At 37.5% G+C, this 23,500-nt stretch overlaps 1 protein-coding gene across 2 annotated transcripts in view; it reads left to right on the forward strand.

The window, feature by feature from the left end:
* etnppl (ethanolamine-phosphate phospho-lyase) overlaps positions 1–23,500 on the forward strand; it is an 85,308-nt gene that overhangs the window by 48,798 nt on the left and 13,010 nt on the right. For both annotated transcript variants that reach the window (XM_083788438.1, XM_083788437.1), the window contains exons 4-5: positions 21,797–21,871; positions 22,157–22,250. In XM_083788438.1, coding sequence (XP_083644564.1) covers positions 21,797–21,871; positions 22,157–22,250 — 169 coding nt within the window. The remainder of the gene's footprint in view (positions 1–21,796; positions 21,872–22,156; positions 22,251–23,500) is intronic.

A 23,500-nucleotide genomic window follows, 5' to 3' on the forward strand; every position in this document is an offset into this window, starting at 1 on the left:
GAAATTTTGAATTTTTTTCAAATCCTCAAAAATGATTAAAAACGGCGTGCTATAGTATGCCGTACGGTAGTGGCTATAGCCCATGTTCAAAAATGATGAAAAACGAGGTAAATCTTTTTTTCAAAAATTCAAAAAACGATGGGCTATAACCCATGTTTTTTGAAATTTTGAATTTTTTTCAAATCCTCAAAAATGATGAAAAACGGCGTGCTATAGTATGCCGTACGGTAGGGGCTATAGCCCATGTTCAAAAATGATGAAAAACAAGGTAAATTTTTTTTTCAAAAATTCAAAAAACGATGGGCTATAACCCATGTTTTTTGAAATTTTGATTTTTTTTCAAATCCTCAAAAATGATGAAAAACTGCGTGCTATAGTATGCCGTACGGTAGGGGCTATAGCCCATGGTCAAAAATGATGAAAAACGAGGTTAATTTTTTTTTTCAAAAATTAAAAAAACGATGGACTATAACCCATGTTTTTTGAAATTTTGAATTTTTTTCAAATCCTCAAAAATGATTAAAAACGGCGTGCTATAGTATGCCGTACGGTAGGGGCTATAGCCCATGTTCAAAAATGATGAAAAACGAGGTTAATTTTTTTTTCAAAAATTCAAAAAACGATGGGCTATAACCCATGTTTTTTGAAATTTTGAATTTTTTTCAAATCCTCAAAAATGATGAAAAACTGCGTGCTATAGTATGCCGTACGGTAGGGGCTATAGCCCATGTTCAAAAATGATGAAAAACGAGGTTATTTTTTTTTTCAAAAATTCAAAAAACGATGGGCTATAACCCATGTTTTTTGAAATTTTGAATTTTTTTCAAATCCTCAAAAATGATGAAAAACGGCGTGCTATAGTATGCCGTACGGTAGGGGCTATAGCCCATGGTCAAAAATGATGAAAAACGAGGTTAAAAAGAAAAAATCAAAAATTCAAAAAACGATGGACTATAACCCATGTTTTTTGAAATTTTGAATTTTTTTGAAATCCTCAACAATGATGAAAAACGGCGTGCTATAGTATGCCGTACGGTAGGGGCTATAGCCCATGGTCAAAAATGATGAAAAACGAGGTTAAAAAAAAAATTCAAAAATTCAAAAAACGATGGACTATAACCCATGTTTTTGAAATTTTGATTTTTTTTCAAATCCTCAAAAATGATGAAAAACGGCGTGCTTTAGTATGCCGTACGGTAGGGGCTATAGCCCATGTTCAAAAATGATGAAAAACGAGGTTATTTTTTTTTTCAAAAATTCAAAAAACGATGGGCTATAACCCATTTTTTTGAAATTTTGAATTTTTTTCAAATCCTCAAAAATGATAAAAAACGGCGTGCTATAGTATGCCGTACGGTAGGGGCTATAGCCCATGTTCAAAAATGATGAAAAACGAGGTTAATTTTTTTTTCAAAAATTCAAAAAACGATGGGCTATAACCCATGTTTTTTGAAATTTTGAAATTTTTTGAAATCCTCAAAAATGATGAAAAACGGCGTGCTATAGTATCCCGTACGGTAGGGGCTATAGCCCATGGTCAAAAATGATGAAGAACGAGGTTAAAAGAAAAATCTAAAATTCAAAAAACAATGGACTATAACCCATGTTTTTTGAAATTTTGAAATTTTTTCAAATCCTCAAAAATGATGAAAAACGGCGTGCTATAGTATGCCGTACGGTAGGGGCTATAGCCCATGTTCAAAAATGATGAAAAACGAGGTTAATTCTTTTTTTCAAAAATTCAAAAAACGATGGGCTATAACCCATCTTTTTTGAAATTTTGAATTTTTTTCAAATCCTCAAAAATGATTAAAAACGGCGTGCTATAGTATGCCGTACGGTAGTGGCTATAGCCCATGTTCAAAAATGATGAAAAACGAGGTAAATCTTTTTTTCAAAAATTCAAAAAACGATGGGCTATAACCCATGTTTTTTTTAATTTTGAATTTTTTTCAAATCCTCAAAAATGATGAAAAACGGCGTGCTATAGTATGCCGTACGGTAGGGGCTATAGCCCATGTTCAAAAATGATGAAAAACGAGGTTAATTTTTTTTTCAAAAATTCAAAAAACGATGGGCTATAACCCATGTTTTTTTAATTTTTGATTTTTTTTCAAATCCTCAAAAATGATGAAAAACGGCGTGCTATAGTATCCCGTACGGTAGGGGCTATAGCCCATGGTCAAAAATGATGAAGAACGAGGTTAAAAGAAAAATCTAAAATTCAAAAAACAATGGACTATAACCCATGTTTTTTGAAATTTTGAAATTTTTTCAAATCCTCAAAAATGATGAAAAACGGCGTGCTATAGTATGCCGTACGGTAGGGGCTATAGCCCATGTTCAAAAATGATGAAAAACGAGGTTAATTCTTTTTTTCAAAAATTCAAAAAACTATGGGCTATAACCCATCTTTTTTGAAATTTTGAATTTTTTTCAAATCCTCAAAAATGATTAAAAACGGCGTGCTATAGTATGCCGTACGGTAGTGGCTATAGCCCATGTTCAAAAATGATGAAAAACGAGGTAAATCTTTTTTTCAAAAATTCAAAAAACGATGGGCTATAACCCATGTTTTTTTTAATTTTGAATTTTTTTCAAATCCTCAAAAATGATGAAAAACGGCGTGCTATAGTATGCCGTACGGTAGGGGCTATAGCCCATGTTCAAAAATGATGAAAAACGAGGTTAATTTTTTTTTCAAAAATTCAAAAAACGATGGGCTATAACCCATGTTTTTTGAATTTTTGAATTTTTTTCAAATCCTCAAAAATGATGAAAAACGGCGTGCTATAGTATCCCGTACGGTAGGGGCTATAGCCCATGGTCAAAAATGATGAAAAACGAGGTTAAAAAAAAATTCAAAAATTCAAAAAACAATGGACTATAACCCATGTTTTTTGAAATTTTGAATTTTTTTCAAATCCTCAAAAATGATGAAAAACGGCGTGCTATAGTATGCCGTACGGTAGGGGCTATATCCCATGTTCAAAAATGATGAAAAACGAGGTTAATTATTTTTTCAAAAATTCAAAAAACGATGGGCTATAACCCATCTTTTTTGAAATTTTGAATTTTTTTCAAATCCTCAAAAATGATGAAAAACGGCGTGCTATAGTATGCCGTACGGTAGGGGCTATAGCCCATGTTAAAAAATGATGAAAAACGAGGTTAATTATTTTTTCAAAAATTCAAAAAACGATGGGCTATAACCCATGTTTTTTGAAAAAAATTCAAATCCTCAAAAATGATGAAAAACGGCGTGCTATAGTATGCCGTACGGTAGGGGCTATAGCCCATGTTCAAAAATGATGAAAAATGAGGTTAAAAAAAAATCTAAAATTCAAAAAACGATGGGCTATAACCCATGTTTTTTGAAATTTTGAAATTTTTTCAAAACCTCAAAAATGATGAAAAGCGGCGTGATATAGTATGCCGTATGGTATGGGCCATAGCCCATAGTCCAAAATGATGAAAAACGAGATTATTTATTTTGTCATCAAAGTTTTTTAATGATTTTAAATAAAGCATACAAAATCCACATGACTTACACAAAAGAAAAAGACAAGAAAAAACAAACAAACAAAACACACCTAGCAGTCAAAAAAAAGAAAACCCCTGGACAACACCCCTCCACACTCTGTTGTTGACACTCGTGGTTATATCATATGTAATGTACAAATACAAAATGTTACAACAATCCTTTGATATACAAATAAAAAAAGTCCCATATCTCATGGAACTTCCCTTTGACGTTATTCCTCCTGGCAATTGAGTATTCAAAGGATGCCGCTTCAGTCATAAGTTGGGTCCAGTCTGTGATCTCTGGCGTAGCAGAGCTCTTCCAGTTTCTCAGTATCAACCTAGCTGCAGTAATAAGGCCTGCAGTCACCAATGCATGTTGTGGAAAAACGAGATTAAAATATATATATATATATATATATATATATTCAAAAAACGATGGGCTATAACCCAAGTTTTTTTTTTTTTTTTTTAATCCTTAAAAATGATGAAAAACGGCGTGCTATAGTATGCCGTACGGTAGGGGCTATAGCCCATGTTAAAAAATGATGAAAAACGAGGTTATTTTTTTTTCAAAAATTCAAAAAACGATGGGCTATAACCCATTTTTTTGGAAATTTTGAATTTTTTTCAAATCCTCAAAAATGATTAAAAACGGCGTGCTATAGTATGCCGTACGGTAGGGGCTATAGCCCATGTTCAAAATGATGAAAAACGAGGTAAATTTTTTTTTCAAAAATTCAAAAAACGATGGGCTATAACCCATGTTTTTTGAAATTTTGAATTTTTTTCAAATCCTCAAAAATGATTAAAAACGGCGTGCTATAGTATGCCGTACGGTAGGGGCTATAGCCCATGGTCAAAAATGATGAAAAACGAGGTTAAAAAAAAAATCAAAAATTCAAAAAACGATGGACTATAACCCATGTTTTTTTTTATTTTGAATTTTTTTCAAATCCTCAAGAATGATTAAAAACGGCGTGCTATAGTATGCCGTACGGTAGGGGCTATAGCCCATGTTCAAAAATGATGAAAAACGAGGTTAATCTTTTTTTTCAAAATTTCAAAAAACGATGGGCTAAGTATAACCCATGTTTTTTGAAATTTTGATTTTTTTTCAAATCCTCAAAAATGATGAAAAACGGCGTGCTATAGTATGCCGTACGGTAGGGGCTATAGCCCATGTTCAAAAATGATGAAAAACGAGGTTATTTTTTTTTTCAAAAATTCAAAAAACAATGGGCTATAACCCATGTTTTTTGAAATTTAGAGTTTTTTTCAAATCCTCAAAAATGATGAAAAACGGCGTGCTATAGTATGCCGTACGGTAGGGGCTATAGCCCATGGTCAAAAATGATGAAAAACGAGGTAAAAAAAAAAATCAAAAATTCAAAAAACGATGGACTATAACCCATGTTTTTTTTTATTTTGAATTTTTTTCAAATCCTCAAAAATGATTAAAAACGGCGTGCTATAGTATGCCTTACGGTAGGGGCTATAGCCCATGTTCAAAAGTGATGAAAAACGAGGTTAATTTTTTTTTCAAAATTTCAAAAAACGATGGGCTATAACCCATGTTTTTTGAAATTTTGATTTTTTTTTCAAATCCTCAAAAATGATGAAAAACGGCGTGCTATAGTATGCCGTACGGTAGGGGCTATAGCCCATGTTCAAAAATGATGAAAAACGAGGTTATTTTTTTTTTCAAAAATTCAAAAAACGATGGGCTATAACCCATGTTTTTTGAAATTTAGAATTTTTTTCAAATCCTCAAAAATGATGAAAAACGGCGTGCTATAGTATGCCGTACGGTAGGGGCTATAGCCCATGGTCAAAAATGATGAAAAACGAGGTTAAATTCTTTTCTCAAAAAATCAAAAAACGATGTTTTTTTTTTTTTTCCTTTTTTTTTAAATCCTCAAAAATGATGAAAAACTGCGTGCTATAGTATGCCTTACGGTATGGGCTATAGCCCATGGTCAAAAATGATGAAAAACGAGGATAATTCTTTTTTCAAAAATTCAAAAAACGATGGGCTATAACCCATGTTTGTTTTTTTTTTCATTTTTTTCAAATCCTCAAAAATGATGAAAAATGGCATGCTATAGTATGCCGTACGGTATGGGCTATTAGACGAGCATCTAAAATCGGATAAAAAACGTCTAAAAATAGACGTCTAAAACACGTCTAAAAATAGACGTGTTTTAGACGTCTATTTTTAGACGTTTTTTAGACGTCTATTTTTAGAAGTTTTTTATCCCATTTTTAGACGCACGTCTAATAGCCGGCTATTGCTCAGTGGGATGGTCAAAAATGATGAAAAACGAGGATTATTTCTTTTTTCAAAATTTAAAAAACACGATGGGCTATAACCCATGTTTTTTATTTTTTCATTTTTTTTCAAATCCTCAAAAATGATGAAAAACGGCGTGCTATAGTATGCCTTACGGTATGGGCTATAGCCCATGGTCAAAAATGATGAAAAACGAGGATAATTCTTTTTTCAAAAATTCAAAAAACGATGGGCTATAACCCATGTTTGTTTTTTTTTTTCATTTTTTTCAAATCCTCAAAAATGATGAAAAATGGCATGCTATAGTATGCCGTACGGTATGGGCTATTAGACGAGCATCTAAAATCGGATAAAAAACGTCTAAAAATAGACGTCTAAAACACGTCTAAAAATAGACGTGTTTTAGACGTCTATTTTTAGACGTTTTTTAGACGTCTATTTTTAGAAGTTTTTTATCCCATTTTTAGACGCACGTCTAATAGCCGGCTATTGCTCAGTGGGATGGTCAAAAATGATGAAAAACGAGGATTATTTATTTTTTCAAAATTTAAAAAACACGATGGGCTATAACCCATGTTTTTTTTTTTTTCATTTTTTTTCAAATCCTCAAAAATGATGAAAAACGGCGTGCTATAGTATGCCGTACGGTATGGGCTATAGCCCATGGTCAAAAATGATGAAAAACAAGGTAATTTTAATTTTTCAAAAAATCAAAAAACAATGGGCTATAACCCATGTTTTTTTTTTTCATTTTTTTCAAATCCTCAAAAATGATTAAACGGCGTGCTATAGTATGCCGTACGGTATGGGCTATAGCCCATGGTCAAAAATGATGAAAAACGAGGATAAAAAAAAAATCAAAAATTCAAATAACGATGGGCTATAACCCATGTTTTTTTTTTTTTCATTTTTTCAAATCCTCAAAAATGATGAAAAACGGCATGCTATAGTATGCCGTACGGTATGGGCTATTAGACGAGCATCTAAAATCGGATAAAAAACGTCTAAAAATAGACGTGTTTTAGACGTCTATTTTTAGACGTTTTTTAGACGTCTATTTTTAGACGTTTTTTATCCCATTTTTAGACGCACGTCTAATAGTCGGCTATTGCTCAGTGGGATGGTCAAAAATGATGAAAAACGAGGATTCTTTTTTATTTCAAAATTTCAAAAAATTTCAAAAAACGATGTTCAAAAACCCATGTTTTTTATCTTTTCATTTTTTTCAAATCCTCAAAAATGATGAAAAACGGCGTGCTATAGTATGCCGTACGGTATGGGCTATAGCCCATGGTAAAAAATGATGAAAAACGAGGTTAATCTTTTTTTTCAAAAAATCAAAAAACGATGGGCTATAACCCATGTTTTTTTTTCTCTTTTTTTTCAAATCCTCAAAAATGATGAAAAACGGCGTGCTAGAGTATGCCGTACGGTATGGGCTATAGCCCATAGTCAAAAATGATGAAAAACGAGGATTAAAAAAAAATCAAAAATTCAAAAAACGATGGGCTAAAACCATGTTTTTTCTTTTTTTTTTTTTTTTTAATTTCAAATCCTCAAAAATTATGAAAAACGGCGTGCTAGAGTATGCCGTACGGTATGGGCTATAGCCCATGGTCAAAAATGATGAAAAACGAGGATAAAAAAAAAATCTAAAAATCTAAAAACGATGGGCTATAACCCATGTTTTTTTTTTTTCATTTTTTGGTATAGTAAGCCGTACGGTATGGGCTATTAGACAAGCATCTAAAATGGGATAAAAAAACGTCTAAAAATAGACGTCTAAAACACGTCTAAAAATAGACGTGTTTTAGACGTCTATTTTTAGATATCTTTTAGACGTCGATTTTTAGACGTTTTTTATCCCATTTTTAGACGCACGTCTAATAGCCGGCTATTGCTCAGTGGGATGGTCAAAAATGATGAAAAACGAGGATTAAAAAAAAAATCTAAATTTCAAAAAACGATGGGCTATAACCCATGTTTTTTTTTTTTTCATTTTTTTCCAATCCTCAAAAATGATGAAAAACGGCGTGCTATAGTATGCCGTACGGTATGGGCTATCAAAAATTATGAAAAACGAGGATAATTCAAAAATTCAAAAAACGATGGGCTATAACCCATGTTTGTTTTTTTTTTCATTTTTTCAAATCCTCAAAAATTATGAAAAACGGCATGCTATAGTATGCCGTACGGTATGGGCTATTAGACGAGCATCTAAAATCGGATAAAAAACGTCTAAAAATAGACGTGTTTTAGACGTCTATTTTTAGACGTTTTTTAGACGTCTATTTTTAGACGTTTTTTATCCCATTTTTAGACGCACGTCTAATAGCCGGCTATTGCTCAGAGGGATGGTCAAAAATGATGAAAAACGAGGATTCTTTTTATTTCAAAAATTCAAAAAACGATGTTCAAAAACCCATGTTTTTTATTTTTTAATTTTTTTCAAATCCTCAAAAATGATGAAAAACGGCGTGCTATAGTATGCCGTACGGTATGGGCTATAGCCCATGGTAAAAAATGATGAAAAACGAGGTTAATCTTTTTTTTCAAAAAATCTAAAAACGATGGGCTATAACCCATGTTTTTTTGGGGTTTTTTTACATTTTTTTCAAATCCTCAAAAATGATGAAAAACGGCGTGCTAGAGTATGCCGTACGGTATGGGCTATAGCCCATGGTCAAAAATGATGAAAAACGAGGATAAAAAATAAAATCAAAAATCAAAAAACGATGGGCTATAACCCTTGTTTTTTTTCAAATCCTCAAAAATGATGAAAAACGGCGTGCTATTGTATGCCGTACGGTATGGGCTATAGCCCATGGTCAAAAATGATGAAAAACGAGGATTAAAAAAAAATCTAAAATTCAAAAAACGATGGGCTAAAACCATGTTTTTTTGGGGGGTTTTTAAAAAAAAATTCAAATCCTCAAAAATGATGAAAAACGGCGTGCTATAGTATGCCGTACGGTAGGGGCTATAGCCCATGTTCAAAAATGATGAAAAACGAGGTTAATTTTTTTTTCAAAAATTCAAAAAACGATGGGCTATAACCCATGTTTTTTGAAATTTTGAATTTTTTTCAAATCCTCAAAAATGATGAAAAACTGCGTGCTATAGTATGCCGTACGGTAGGGGCTATAGCCCATGTTCAAAAATGATGAAAAACGAGGTTATTTTTTTTTTCAAAAATTCAAAAAACGATGGGCTATAACCCATGTTTTTTGAAATTTTGAATTTTTTTCAAATCCTCAAAAATGATGAAAAACGGCGTGCTATAGTATGCCGTACGGTATGGGCTATAGCCCATGGTCAAAAATGATGAAAAACGAGGATAAAAAAAATGAAAATAAATAAAAAAACGATGGGCTATAACCCATGTTTTTTTTTTTTTTTTTTTTTTCAAATCCTCAAAAATGATGAAAAACGGCGTGCTATTGTATGCCGTACGGTATGGGCTATATAGCCAATGGTCAAAAATGATGAAAAACGAGGATAATTTTTTTTCAAAAATTCAAAAAACGATGGGCTATAACCCATGTTTTGTTTTTGTTTTTCATTTTTTTCAAATCCTCAAAAATGATGAAAAACTGCGTGCTATAGTATGCCGTACGGTATGGGCTATAGCCCATGTTCAAAAATGATGAAAAACAAGGTTAAAAAAAAATCTAAAATTCTAAAAACGATGGGCTATAACCCATGTTTTTTTAATTTTTAATTTTTTTCAAATCCTCAATAATGATGAAAAATGGCGTGCTATAGTATGCCGTACGGTATGGGCTATAGCCCATGTTCAAAAATGATGAAAAACAAGGTTAAAATGAAAATCAAAAATTCAAAAAACGATGGGCCCATGGTCCAAAATGATGACGTTCTCTACCGCAACATACTTAAAAGTATAGCGGTGTATGAGAATGGGTGTTGCGGAGGATGAGAAACTGTTTCTCATCCTCAGCAACACCCATGATGATGTTTTGCTAACAACATAGAAGCCTACATTCTTACACCTAGCAACCCCATTCTAGCCTACTTAGGTTCATCTTACGGTGGACATGTTTGCCTGAAAAGGAATATTTGAAATGTTTCATAGTTTTAGAAATATAGTGCTTTCAAATTTACAATTATTATTATTATTTCTAAAACTATGACACCTTTCAAAGATTCCTTTTCAGGCAAACATGTCCACCGTAAGATGAACCTAAGTAGGCTAGAATGGGGTTGGTAGGTTTAAGTATGTAGGACTAGTAGCATGCCAAAGTTTGTGCTATTGCCATAGCATAGAAAATGCATTGGGCGTTTAAGTTAAACAACTCAGAAACTACAAAACATTTCAAAGTAAAACGTTCCAGCATGTGTCTCCACAGTAAGCTGAATAATAAAAAGTGTGAATGTAGTTTCTAGGTGAAAGTGATTCTACTCTACTCCTGCCTGACCACCCCTCACCAACTCTCCTCCTGCCTGACCTCCTCTCGCCTACTCTCCTCCTGCCTGGGGCCCCCTCACCTGCTCTCCCCCTGCCTGACCCCCTCTCCCCCTACCTACCTACCTACTCTTACCTGACCCCCTTCCTACTCTAGGTGTTGGTGATTTGAACCAGCACCACCCTACTAGGTATTCTACGGATATTATCTGATTTATCCACCGGGCCACTTAACGGCACACAGTACTACCTACTCTAGGTGTTGGTGATTTGAACCAGCACCGTCCTGTATGTCAGGTTTGAACCGGCACACTTCTACTAGGTAATCTATGGATATTATCTGATATCTCTACTGTATATACTTTATATCTTTAGAAACATTCCTACCTACTGTTGGTGATTTGAACCAGCACCACCCTACTAGGAGTATGTCGGCCGGCATACTTCTACTAGGTATTCTATGGATATCATCTGATTTAGCCATTGGGCCACTCCTACTCTAGGTGTTGGTGATTTGAACCAGCACCATCATATGTTGGGTTTGAACCATAGACTGTAAAAAATATGGACAAAGCGTTCGCCGGGTCTAACATGGACGTAAAATGAAGCCTGTTATTCCTGCACTGTAAGTCGCCATCTTTCTAGATCCGTTTGGTACCAGCTGGCCATTGGCTGGCTCCGTTTTGGACCAGCTGGCCATTGGCTGCCCAGACAACGAGGCGGGACTTCCCCCCTTCTTCTCCGTTGGTTTTTATTTTGACTCGAGTGGGAGGGGAATCCCGATCATAGACTGTAACGGTAGCCACGCCCGTCAGAACATACGCGATGGTGTTTTTTCTTTATGGTAATTTTTTTAATGAATGGGACCATAATTTTCAAAAAGAATATTATGACATTAGAAATGAGACTTTAAACTAGTGACTGGAAGAAGAAAGTATTCATGACCATGTTTATTAAGGTAATACAGTCTAGGTGAAGTTGGGCCAAAATACATGGGCCTCTATGGAGCTATGGGGCTTTTTGGGTCCAGTCCAGCGCCACAACAGGCCATTATTATGAACTACCGATTTCAAATGAGGCTTCACGAAATATCTGGCTGACTGCCCCCCTGGTTTGAACCAGCAAACTTCTACTAGGTATTCTACAGGTATCTGACTTACCCGTTGGGCCACTTAACGGCTCACAATTCTCATGGAATTGCTGTGCTGCTTTAAAGTTGTCCTTCTGGATGTCAGTGTTTAAAGCAAAGTTTTACAGCAAAGTGATTAATGTTGGTTTTGAAGGTTCACAAGGACAGCACCCATCACACTGAGCTAATTGCTGGTTACTACAACACAGCTTTTCTGTTCTACTTGATGTGAATGTAGAAAGCAAAGTGTCACAGTAAAGATTAATGTTGGATTTGAACCTAGGACCTTTGCATCACTAGGACAGGACCCATCTTGCTGAGCTAACTGCCTGTGTCTACATCGCAGCCTGTCACACATTTTTGATCATCCCCATTGAATGCCATTTCTATCTGGGACGCCCAATTTATATTGTAAAATCAATGTTGATTTTACTCTGAGAGTGTTGGTTCCATTTGTACACTCTCGGAGTTACAGACCTGTAAGGGTCCATTTGGTTACAAACTATCATTTAGTTGGGGACCCCTGGAACTCCCACAAAGACCAGACGCCACTTTGGGAACCACTGCTCTACAAGACTATTCTTTTATAGCCAGAATTTATTTTTACTTGTTAAACAAATAAACTCATACTGTTTTCCCTCGGGCACATCAGCCTGAGAGTCATACGGTTTTCTATATCTAATATCTAATAGTAAATACATTTCAACTGCCGAAACCCAGGATTGAACCAGGGACCTTTAGATCTTCAGCCCAACACTCACCCAACTGTTCAGCTTGCAAGATGCTGCTGTAATCGTTTTGCATGAGTGGCTGGTGGACCATAGACCCTCAATGCCTGACTTTTCTGTGGAAAGCCCACTGGAGGCCGAGAAATCCCCTCGTCTGCACTCTTGATACTGGTGGTGTTGTTGACGTTTGGAAGCACTCGTCGATGTCACTAAACGGCCCTTCGTACCACCTGTTTCAAATTTGCAAATAATGCAGGAGGCAGCAGCCCGATAATAAAAACAATTAACACTTAGAAAAAGAATCACCTGCACAGAATTTCTTATTTCTTATTTTATTTCATTATTTCATTTTTATGAAACAAAAGCTTGGCAAGCTTGGCCTAGAGCTGCAATGTTGGTGAGTTTAACGTTGTTTAATACAAGCAGATCGCAAATGCAAATTGGATGAATGGGGAGTCAATGGAGCTAGGGTATTGCAACTCTAGAAACATTATGAAAAGTCTAGAGTTGCAAATTGCGGCTAATTCTTTTACTGTTTTCTTTGACAAAATAGCCGATCTACAAGCTCACATTGCAATGCATTGTGAGCTTGTAGATCGGGTATTTGTTTTGGCTAATGTTCCCCCAGAATATGTATGCTAGGGTTCAAGTTATGAAGCGGAATATTCTGTAATATATGTAAGAATATTCTCTTACATATATTCCGAAATCGACTATAGCCTTTCGCTTTTCCGCGATTTTCACCTTTTTAAAATCCTCCGAAATAGTAAAAAATCACACACGTGTGAACTGAGTGGTGCAATTCCCCCCCCCCCCCCCCCTCCCTCTCTCTCTCTCTCTCTCTCTCTCTCTCTCACTCTCTCTCATTAGAGTCACTACCCCTCTCACTGTTTCTGGCGCCCCCTACTGCTATTATTAAGTCACATACTCATGCTTACACAGACACACAGACACACACACACACAAACAAACAAACAAACAGGTACGAGGACATTGCAAGCTGGTTGTAGGAGTGGTTGCACCACTCAAAAACGACATACTATAATATGCCCTCCGACACCATGGACTATAGCCTTTCGCTTTTCCGCGATTTTCACTGTAGTTCTATCCAAGCTTCTGGATATAGGGTTGGAAGCCCTACAGCGCTGTGACCTGCTGACTGCCTGGCCCTCACCTAAGTAGTTCTGTTGTATGTTTAGTAAGTAAGTATAAGTAAGTAACTTTCGAAACAAGGTTACAAAGTGCTCAACAGTGACACAATATAAAACAATCAGGTTAAACAAACATAGTGGTAAAATAATGCAAGAAATATATATATACTATATATATATACATATACTCAAACACATACATACACATATACAGTACACATGTATGTAAGTATTCTCTGTTGAAGCCATTTGACTTGTCACAATCACAAGGGACACTTGAACCTGTGGCCTCTTGATTTCCAGGCACGCTCTGTACCCAGTGATCCACTGTGATTGCTGTAAACAAAAAGCCAAACAGATAATGATAATGATAGAGCTAGAGGCTTGTTTCCATTGTGTTTCATAAACATTTGGACGTCTAGCACAACAAACAATAGACAAATCTCCTATTTCTTTTTTTTTTTTTTTTTTTTTGTATAAATGTTGTTACTCAAAGGGAAAGGCAAACTGTGTTGTGGCAGGTAGCTAGTAGCTCAGTGACTACATGATCTGGAGGTTGTGGGTTCAAACCCCACTCAAATATTTACTTGCAAGACCGATTTCAAGAAGAACAACTTCAAAAAAATAAAGCCAACACAGTATTTTGCATAGGCATGATGTATGGAAAGTGGTAAAACTTTTGAGGCACGGCAGTCTGTAGTGCTGTTGCTGTCGCCTCACAGCTAGAAGGTCCTGGGTTCAATCTCTCCCTTTTCCTGTCTATCTACTGTCAATAAAGGCATAAAAAGCCCCCAAAGAAATCTTAAAAAAATGAGAGATCCTGTATTGCCAAAGCCACTTTCAACAGTGGCGGTTGGGCTCAAGTCTTGGACCTGGTATGTCATATTGAGCCACACTAGCATTTTTAATAATTCACTAGAGTTTTGGAAATTTGCGGTGTGAGCAGGAATGATCTGAAATGACTATCAAATATTCTTTCTGAATACCAAATGTAGCGTGTGAAGAGCCAATCAGTGGAAGAAGCATGGATTCACACCCTTGTTGGGCCAAGGGTCAAATTCAAGCTTGTTTGCTCTGGAATGTCACTCAAGAACAACTACAGGTTTAGACAGCAATAAAGCAACATCGTGGTAGAATGGAACAACATGTATTGCACACGATAAGTAGACAACAAACAATGCTTACTAAAATTAGGAGCGGCAGTCGATCTGGAGGTAGATTTGTCTTCTGAGAGCCATAATAATATTTCCTGGTTCAATCCCTCCTGGCTGCTGTCCTGTCATTATACAATTCTCAAATTTAAAAGCACTATATTTCAAAAACTATGAAACATTTCAAGGATACATTTTCAGCCAAACATGTCCACAGTAAGATGAACATTTTAAAGTTTGAATGGGGGTTCTAGGTGTATGTAGGACTAGTAGGTTGCCAAAGTTTGTGCTATTGCCATTGGAAATGCATTGGGCGTTAAATAACTCAAAAACTACAAAAGATTTCAAAGTAAAATGTTCCAGCATGTGTGGCTACAGTAAGCTGGATTATAAAAAGTGTGAATGGAGTTTCTAGGTGAAAGTGATTTTTTTGACGTGCCAAAATCTGCCATTGACCCCCATTATAAAATTCTCAAATTTGAAAGCACTATATTTCTAAAACTATGAAACATTTCAAAGATTCCTTTTCAGGCAAACATGTCCACCGTAAGATGAAGCTAAGTAGGTTTGAATGGGGTTTCTAGGTGTAAGTATGTAGGACTAGTCTAGTAGCATGCCAAAGTTTGTGCTATTGCCATAGAGAATGCATTGTTAGCCAGGGCCTTTAAAGGACAACTTTCGTTTTTTTCAACCAAGGTTCATGTTTTAGGAATTTAGGTTATTAGAGAAAGTAAAATATGAGCCATTTTTGACAGGGGAGCGGGGGCATTCGAACATGGGAACATTATAGCGATTACATTTTTAATTATTTACTATAGACCTACTACCTCTACCATTGATCGACTTTTAAACCCCCCCCAGTCCTACAAGCAGTCATTCCCGGCCTCTAAAGCTAAGTGTAATGAGTTTGCATGCTTTTTTGATAACAAAATCTTTAACATTAGAGCTGATATTTTGAATGGTGCTGTTGCTAGTGCAAACCTTCAAACAGCAGCTAACGGTCCCAGGGTAGATCTCTCCAGGGGGAGCCTATTATCGTTTTGCGCAATTGATGAAGACGAACTCCGCAAAACCATATCACAGATGACATCTTCCTCCTGTTCATTGGATACAATTCCCACCACCTTTCTCAAAGAGGTCTTAGACAGTGTGATTGGAGATATCCTAAAAATTGTAAACAGCTCTCTACAGACAGGCGTCTTCCCAGACTCTCTGAAGACGGCCGTAGTCAGGCCCCTACTAAAGAAACATAATCTGGATCCCTCTGTTTTGGGTAACTATCGACCCATTTCGAATCTGCCCTTTCTGGGCAAGGTTTTGGAGAAATGCATCTCTCATCAATTGGACGTATTTCTACAGAGCAATGATGTGCACAACAAATTCCAATCTGGCTTTAGGAAAAATCATAGCACAGAAACTGCCCTTGTAAAAGTAATGAATGATCTTAGGGTGTCTGCTGACAAGAAACATGTATCCGTTCTCCTACTGCTAGATTTAACGGCTGCATTTGACACGATTGATCATTCAATTTGAATACAGCGTCTGGAGCACTGGATAGGCCTGTCTGGTACGGCCCTGTCCTGGTTCTCCTCCTACCTTTCAAACAGAAGTTACTTTGTCAATCTAGCCGAGTTTGACTCAGACAAACACGACATCAGTTCTGGTGTCCCACAAGGCTCGATTCTTGGTCCTCTGCTGTTCTCCTTGTACATTCTGCCATTGGGTGAACTCATTACCAATCACGGAGTCAATTTTCATTTCTATGCTGATGATACCCAACTATATCTTGCTGTGGCCCCAGACGATCCCTGTGCTTTGGACCCACTGTTGACCTGTCTGTCTGGCATCAAGTGTTGGATGAGTGAGAACTTTCTCAAACTGAATGAGGATAAGACGGAAGTTCTCATAATCGGTTCTAGCGAGCAAAGAGAATCAATAATTGGCAGACTTGGCAACCTGACTGTAGAAGGTAACAGTACAGTAAAGAACCTGGGGGTTATTATTGATTCTGAATTGAATTTTAATTCACACATTAATCATGTTACCAAGATTGCTTTTTTTCACCTTAGAAATATTGCACGGATCAGATCCTATTTGTCCTTGGACGATGCAAAAACGCTAATCCACGCCTTTGTTTTTTCTCGGCTTGACTACTGCAATGCACTCTTTTCAGGACTCCCTAAGAAAGCGACTGACAGATTACAACTTGTCCAAAATGCAGCAGCTAGAGTTTTAACTAGAACTAGGATGAGAGAACATATTACTCCAGTTTTGGCATCACTGCACTGGCTTCCGGTTGTTTTCAGGATTGACTTTAAAATTCTGTTACTTGTCTATAAAGCTCTCAATGGTCTCGCACCTCCGTACCTCCGTGACTGCCTACCTAGATATGTCCCTAGCCGCCCCCTCAGGTCCTCCAACGCTGGCCTACTTGAAGTGCCTAAAGGTATGTGCACAAAAAAGTACGGTGAGGCAGCTTTTTGCTTCTATGGCCCAACAGCCTGGAATAAACTTCCATTCGAGCTCAGACACGCACCATCTGTAGACATTTTTAAATCTCAACTCAAGACTCACCTCTTCACCCTTGCTTTTAGTTGAGTTTTATTTATTTTATGTGTTTTTATTTATTTTATGTTCTTATATTCGGTTTTGTTCTCTGCTATTGTTCTATCATTTTAACTACTTGTGTTTTATTAAGGGACCAAGAAGACACGCAGTGACTTTGGTCACTTCTTGTTTTTGTAGTTTTTTTTCTTCTTCTTCTCCTTCCGCCAAAAATAGCTGTTCTGACTGAACCGTGCAGTCGCTTTTCGTGAAACTCGGTAATCTGGTAGAGGGCCATGCCAAACGGTGACTATGTGAAGCCCATGACCATTGGCCAAATGGTGGCGCTATAGCACTGAAATTGAAAATTAAGTTGAAAATGCAAACTTTGAACGTACATATCTCATGAACCATTTGACCGTTGGCTATGACACTTTGATACACATATGTGTCTCCTCATGCCGAACAACTTCCATATTCTTACTTTTGACCTCTGACCTTTAGATTACCCACCAATTTGAATTATATGAAAAACAGTTAAAATGTATCTCCTCCCAGAATCTTTGATCAAAATGCACAAAAACGTCTACACTTGAACTTTGAACTTATACGAACAAAAAATCGTAACAGATTTATTTTAAGTGAAAAAATGAAGTTTTTATGAGCCAATAAAAAAATTCTGTCTTGTGAAACCTCTCATGCAACCAATACGTCTTCCAAATACGGTTGGCAGAGCTAATGCCTATACTGCATGTTACTGTATAGAATGAGTCAACTGACAGAGTCTGCTTAGCTCAGTCGGTAGAGCTCTCACCTTTGGACCACAGGGTCACTGGTTCAAATCTGGGTAGTGACAACTCAGCCTGTGATTCTTATTTGTGCATATTGTTCTCTCTCTTTCTCCATCTCTTTCTCCACCCCCACCTCTCTCTCTATCACTAGGACATGACATCACAATAATAGAGATACTAGTAACTGTAATAGAGTAATAAGTCTAATAGTGTATTTAGTGTAATAGTGTAATAAGTGTAATAGTGTAAAAGTAGTGCAATAGTGTAATAGTGAAATTGTGTATTACGTCTAAATTTGTAAAAGTGTAATAAGTGTAATAGTGTAGTAGTGTAAAAGTAGTGCAATAGTGCAATAAGTGGAATAGTGTAATAAGTGTAATAATGTAATAGTGTAATAAGTCTATTTAGTGTAATAGTAGTGTAATAGTGTAATAAGTGTATTTAGTGTATTAGTGTAATAGTGTAATAGTGTAATAGTGTAATAAGTGTAATAGTGTAATAAGTCTATTTAGTGTAATAGTAGTGTAATAGTGTAATAAGTGTATTTAGTGTATTAGTGTAATAGTGTAATAGTGTAATAAGTGTAATAGTGTAATAGTGTAATAGTAGTGTAATAGTGTAATAAGTGTAATAGTGCAAAAGTGTAATAGTGGTGTAATAGTGTAATAAGTGTATTCTGTCTTCTCTCTCTCTCTCCACCCCCCCTCTCTCTGTCTCTCTCTCCACCCCCCCTCTCTCTGTCTCTCTCTCTCCACTCCCCTCTCTCTCCACTCTCTCTCTTTGTCTCCACCCTCTCTCTCTGTCTCCACACTCTCTGTCCTCTCTCTGTCTCCACACTCTCTGTCCTCTCTCTGTCCTCTCTGTCTCCACACTCTCTGTCCTCTCTCTGTCTCCACACTCTCTGTCCTCTCTCTGTCCTCTCTGTCTCCACACTCTCTGTCCTCTCTCTGTCCTCTCTCTGTCTCAACACTCTCTGTCCTCTCTCTGTCCTCTCTCTGTCTCCACACTCTCTGTCCTCTCTCTGTCCTCTCTCTGTCTCAACACTCTCTGTCCTCTCTCTGTCCTCTCTCTGTCTCAACACTCTCTGTCCTCTCTCTGTCTCCACACTCTCTGTCCTCTCTCTTTCCTCTCTCTGTCTCCACACTCTGTCCTCTCTCTGTCCTCTCTCTGTCTCAACACTCTCTGTCCTCTCTCTGTCCTCTCTCTGTCTCAACACTCTCTGTCCTCTCTGTCCTCTCTGTCTCCACACTCTGTCATATCTCTGTCCTCTCACTGTCTCCACACTCTCTGTCCTCTCTGTCTCCACACTCTGTCCTCTCTCTGTCTCCACACTCTCTGTCCCTGTGTCTCTCTGTCCCTGTCTCCACACTCTGTCCTCTCTGTCTCTCTCGCTCTCTCTCCACACTCTCTCTGTCTCCACCCTCTCTTTGTCTCCACCCTCTCTCTCTCTCTCTCTCTCTGTCTCTCTCTCTCTCTCTCTCTGTGTCTCTCTCTCTCTCTCTATCTCCTTGGTCCCGCCTTATCGCTGCTTGCAGCTATATTTGTATTTTATTTTTGTGTCCTGCCCTGTGAAGCACTTTGAGCTGCATTTTATGTATGAAAAGTGCTATACAAATAAAGTTTATTATTACTACTAGACCTAGAAATTACATCTGGCCACACAAGTTCACAGGATCTACTGAATGTGAAGGGGGGTACTAAAGGGGCCTACCATACTGTGCTGTAGGCTCAATATGTCAGTTTGTCACCTCCCCCTTCACATACAGATTATTTGTGGCTCAATGTAATTTCCTGGGGTCTAGTAGTAGGACTATAGTAAACGATAAAAACATAAATCGCTATGCAATTTTGTAAAGAAATACATATTTAGCCTCATGTTCGAATGCCCCCGCCCCCCTGTCAAAAATAGCTAAAATGAAAGAAAGCAGCGAATGAAAATAAAATAACACTCTTACTTACACTTTTACTTTCTCTAATAACAACCTAAAACATGAACCTTGGTTGAAAAAAACTAAAGTTGTCCTTTAAGTCAGATTACTCACTACAAAAAAACACTACAAAACATGTCCAAGTAAAAAGCTCCAGCATGTGTGTCGACGTATTTTCGCCTCACTGACTTTTCCTGCATATGCCACTGTCAGGTAGGGGGAGAGTAGGAGGCGAGTAGGTCAGGAGCCGTTGGGAAGGGGGATAGCTGCTCAGGCCGGGGGCAGGTAGGGGAGAGTAGGTAGAGACGGGGTCAGGTAGGAGAGAGTAGGTCAGGTAGAGGGAGAATAGTCAGGAGGCTAGGGGGAGTGCAGGTAGGGAGAGAGCAGGTCAGGGGGGGTCAGGTACAGGGAGAGTATGGGTCAGGTGGGGCCATAGTAGGTCAGGGGTGTCTACTACAACCTACTCCCCCACTCTCCCCCTATCTATTGCCTCTCCCCCACCTCTACATGTTGGTGATTTTAACCAGCACCCTCCTACTAGGACTGTGATGGCCTGGGTTTGAACCAGCTCACTTCTACTAGGTATTCTACCGGATATCATCTGATTTATCCGCTGGGCCCCTTAGCGGCACACTTCACTTACATCTCATGTGGAATTTCCGTGCTACTTGAAGTCTAACCTCACGTCACTCAAGCTTTCCACCTCATGGGGAAAACCTGGTGTGTGTTACAAAATTGCTGGAGCGGATGATATCGTTACATCATGTTGTATACTAATCTGGCGGTCCTTGCCATGAATATGTTTAAGAACCCCTGGTTCAAACCAAGCCCAAAAAACCCACAACAATTGATCTATAAAAATCTATGATTTACAAGCAACTTTACAGAAAAACTGAATGTTTACATGTCCCCATATGAACTGCATATCTACACATACTTCTAGGCTCAGAGTGAACCAATCAGCGTGGCTCGTTCAAAGCAGCTGCTTTCTAAGCTGCCTGTCATTCCTCCTGTCTGGAGTATTATTATTTTTCTTAGAAAGTAGTCTCTCGAGACTATAAGACTTGACTCAGGAAAAGAGGGCGCTGTTTTACCTTTGCTTTGCAGATGTTTTTTTATTGATTGAAATATTTATTAACAGTTTGCAGAATTACAGTACATTTCAAGCCCAAACTCAATACAAAGACTGTTAACTGTGAGTGGACGACCCAATTAAGCATTATACTTGTTTACAACAGGGTCCACCATGTTCAATTCATCAAAACATTTGGAGACGTACAAATAGACACTTCTATATAGTTAAAGAACAGAACAGGAATTCATCATAAAGGAAGCAAAAAAGGGAAAAGAAAAATATACAATGAGGGGAAAAAGGGGGGGGGGGGGCGGTGGGGGGCATTCAGATTTTACGGGGGCCAGTTTCGAATTGCAGCCGTCCGTAGGTGCCCTTTGAGAGCGGTTTTGAAGGAGTCAAGGGATTCACATGTCTTAATGACTGTTGGTAGGGCGTTCCACATTTTGGTGGCATAGGAGCGAAAAGAATTTAGTCCCTTGTTTGTGCCGAATCTGGGTTGTACATGGTTTGTTGCACTCCCTCTGGTGTTGTGGGTGTGGACTTCGTTTACATTAAGGAAGTATTTAGACAGGTACATGCTACATGGGTATCTTGGTACCCCAGATTGCTTAGAAAGTGACATGGAAAAATGTGCAATTGCAATGCACACAAGATATCTGAAAATCTAATTGACAGATTGCCCTCAAATCAGCTGAGTGCATTTATAGGCCTACTCACCAGAAGATGCACCCTAAAAATGAAGAGTGACACCATCACCTATCTCTAGCGCCAACTAGTGATTTTGGTGATCCCTGGCCTAGGCTACAGTGTCCTCAGGTCACAATTTACACTTGCATGCAAGTATCTTAAAATGTTATGGGCAGATGACAGTGAAATTTGTCTATCCAACAATTATTGGTCTCTTGTTTGTTTGTTATACACATGCAATGTATCCATTGTGTAGGCCTTCATGCAGAGCAGCAAATAACCTTGTCTTGCTTGTTAGTGACATACATGACTACTCCTGTGTATTCTGTGGTGACTGAGTAACTCAAAATTGACCTTTTCCCTTTGAACGTCAGGTCTGAAGCCAACGATCTGGCCCTTCGACTGGCTTGGCAGTACACAGGCCACAAAGACATCATTACACTTGACAAGTAAGCAATATTCCATGGCCCTGTTTACTTGACTGGTTCCAGCTCTAAAAATGAGCAATGACAATGTGTCATTATTGTTGTTTATTATAATTATTATTCATACTTTAACGTGATACATTTAAACAGTGCTATTTATGTGTCAATTTTACAACGCACTGATGATTGTGTTTATGTATCCAACACAGCGCATGTCTTTTCCGCATTGAATTGGCAGCATATTGAACCATTGCTATCACTGCTTGTGTTCCGTGTTGTCCATTGTCTGCGTTTTTTGGTTGTTTTCAGTGCATATCATGGCCACGTCTCATCACTCATTGACATCAGCCCATATAAGTTCCACCAGCTGGCGAGTGGGGAGCAGAAACAATCTGTTCATGTGGTGAGTGCATGCTGCCTGTCTGAACCTCCTGCATTCTATCAAAACACCATGACTCAACTTGCTCCACTGGGTTTTGACAGGCTACCGTGGGTTCACTTTCGTGTATCTGTTTGTGTACACATTCCGTGCTGCTGGAGACGAAAGAGTGAGCGTGCATGGTGTGTGTGCGTGTACATACGTATTGTTATATTAACCCATGGTGTCCTTATTTTGGCCATGTCATCATACTGTAGGTGAACATTTTCTAAAATGTCTAAAACTTTTGCAATGCAACACGTTGTGTTGCATTGTGATTGGCTTGTGATATTTAAGTTCAGCCTTTTGGCCCGGCCCTCCAAAATATTTTCTGATTCTCATTTGGCCCCTTGGAAAGATAATTGCCCACCCCTGGTATAGGGCTTGAGTGGTTAATTCCTCAACACATATTCGTCGTAATAATGCTACATGAATAATAATACATTAGAATTAGCACTTAAGAGTTCTAGTTAAACAACATTGTGTGTGAATTAACACAGTTTACACAGCACAGGTCAAGTTCCTGTTCTGTTCTTGTTCAGATAAGATAAGGTCGGGGCCCTTGTGCTATTTTGTAAAAGGTGTCTCACCGTGGGAGTGGAACATGCAGTAGGCCTAGTATAGCCGTCTGTACATTTAAAAGCAACAGAAGTTGACCCAAAGTGATTTCCAATCGAGGATGACAAAAGCAATTGTACACAAAAGCAAGACTAATGTCAAACACATAAATTACAAATAAATATAATTAATAATATAAAACTGTAGACATTTTTAAAAGCAGAGAAAAACTGAACAAAAAACATGGGTCAACCTCATATTTAGCTAAAAGCAATATATAAAAGGTGCAGGTTTGATTGTACAGTGTGTACAATTGTAAATATTTAATTTATTCATTCGACTCAAGACCATGATCACATGGTATGGAGCACAAGTGAAAGGAGATTGGCCACACACTGGTTTCAGGCAAAATAATTTACTTTATTTTAGCTTAGCAACAACAGTTTGATCTCAACGGATAGAGCACAAACAGAGCATGACAAAACGATAACCCACAAATGATACTAAAAAGGCACCTTATTTACAAATATCTTATACGATTGTAAGGACAAAGTTAATGTCACATTAAGTAATGAAACATGGACGGTTTAAACAATAATTTAGTAAAATGATGCATACAATTCACTCATATTATACAGGGTAAACAAACAGGTGGGCAGTTTACGTTTAGTACACAA

The sequence above is a fragment of the Protomyctophum parallelum genome (assembly GCF_964188405.1).
Source record: "Protomyctophum parallelum genome assembly, chromosome: 18".
Taxonomy (NCBI): domain Eukaryota; kingdom Metazoa; phylum Chordata; class Actinopteri; order Myctophiformes; family Myctophidae; genus Protomyctophum; species Protomyctophum parallelum.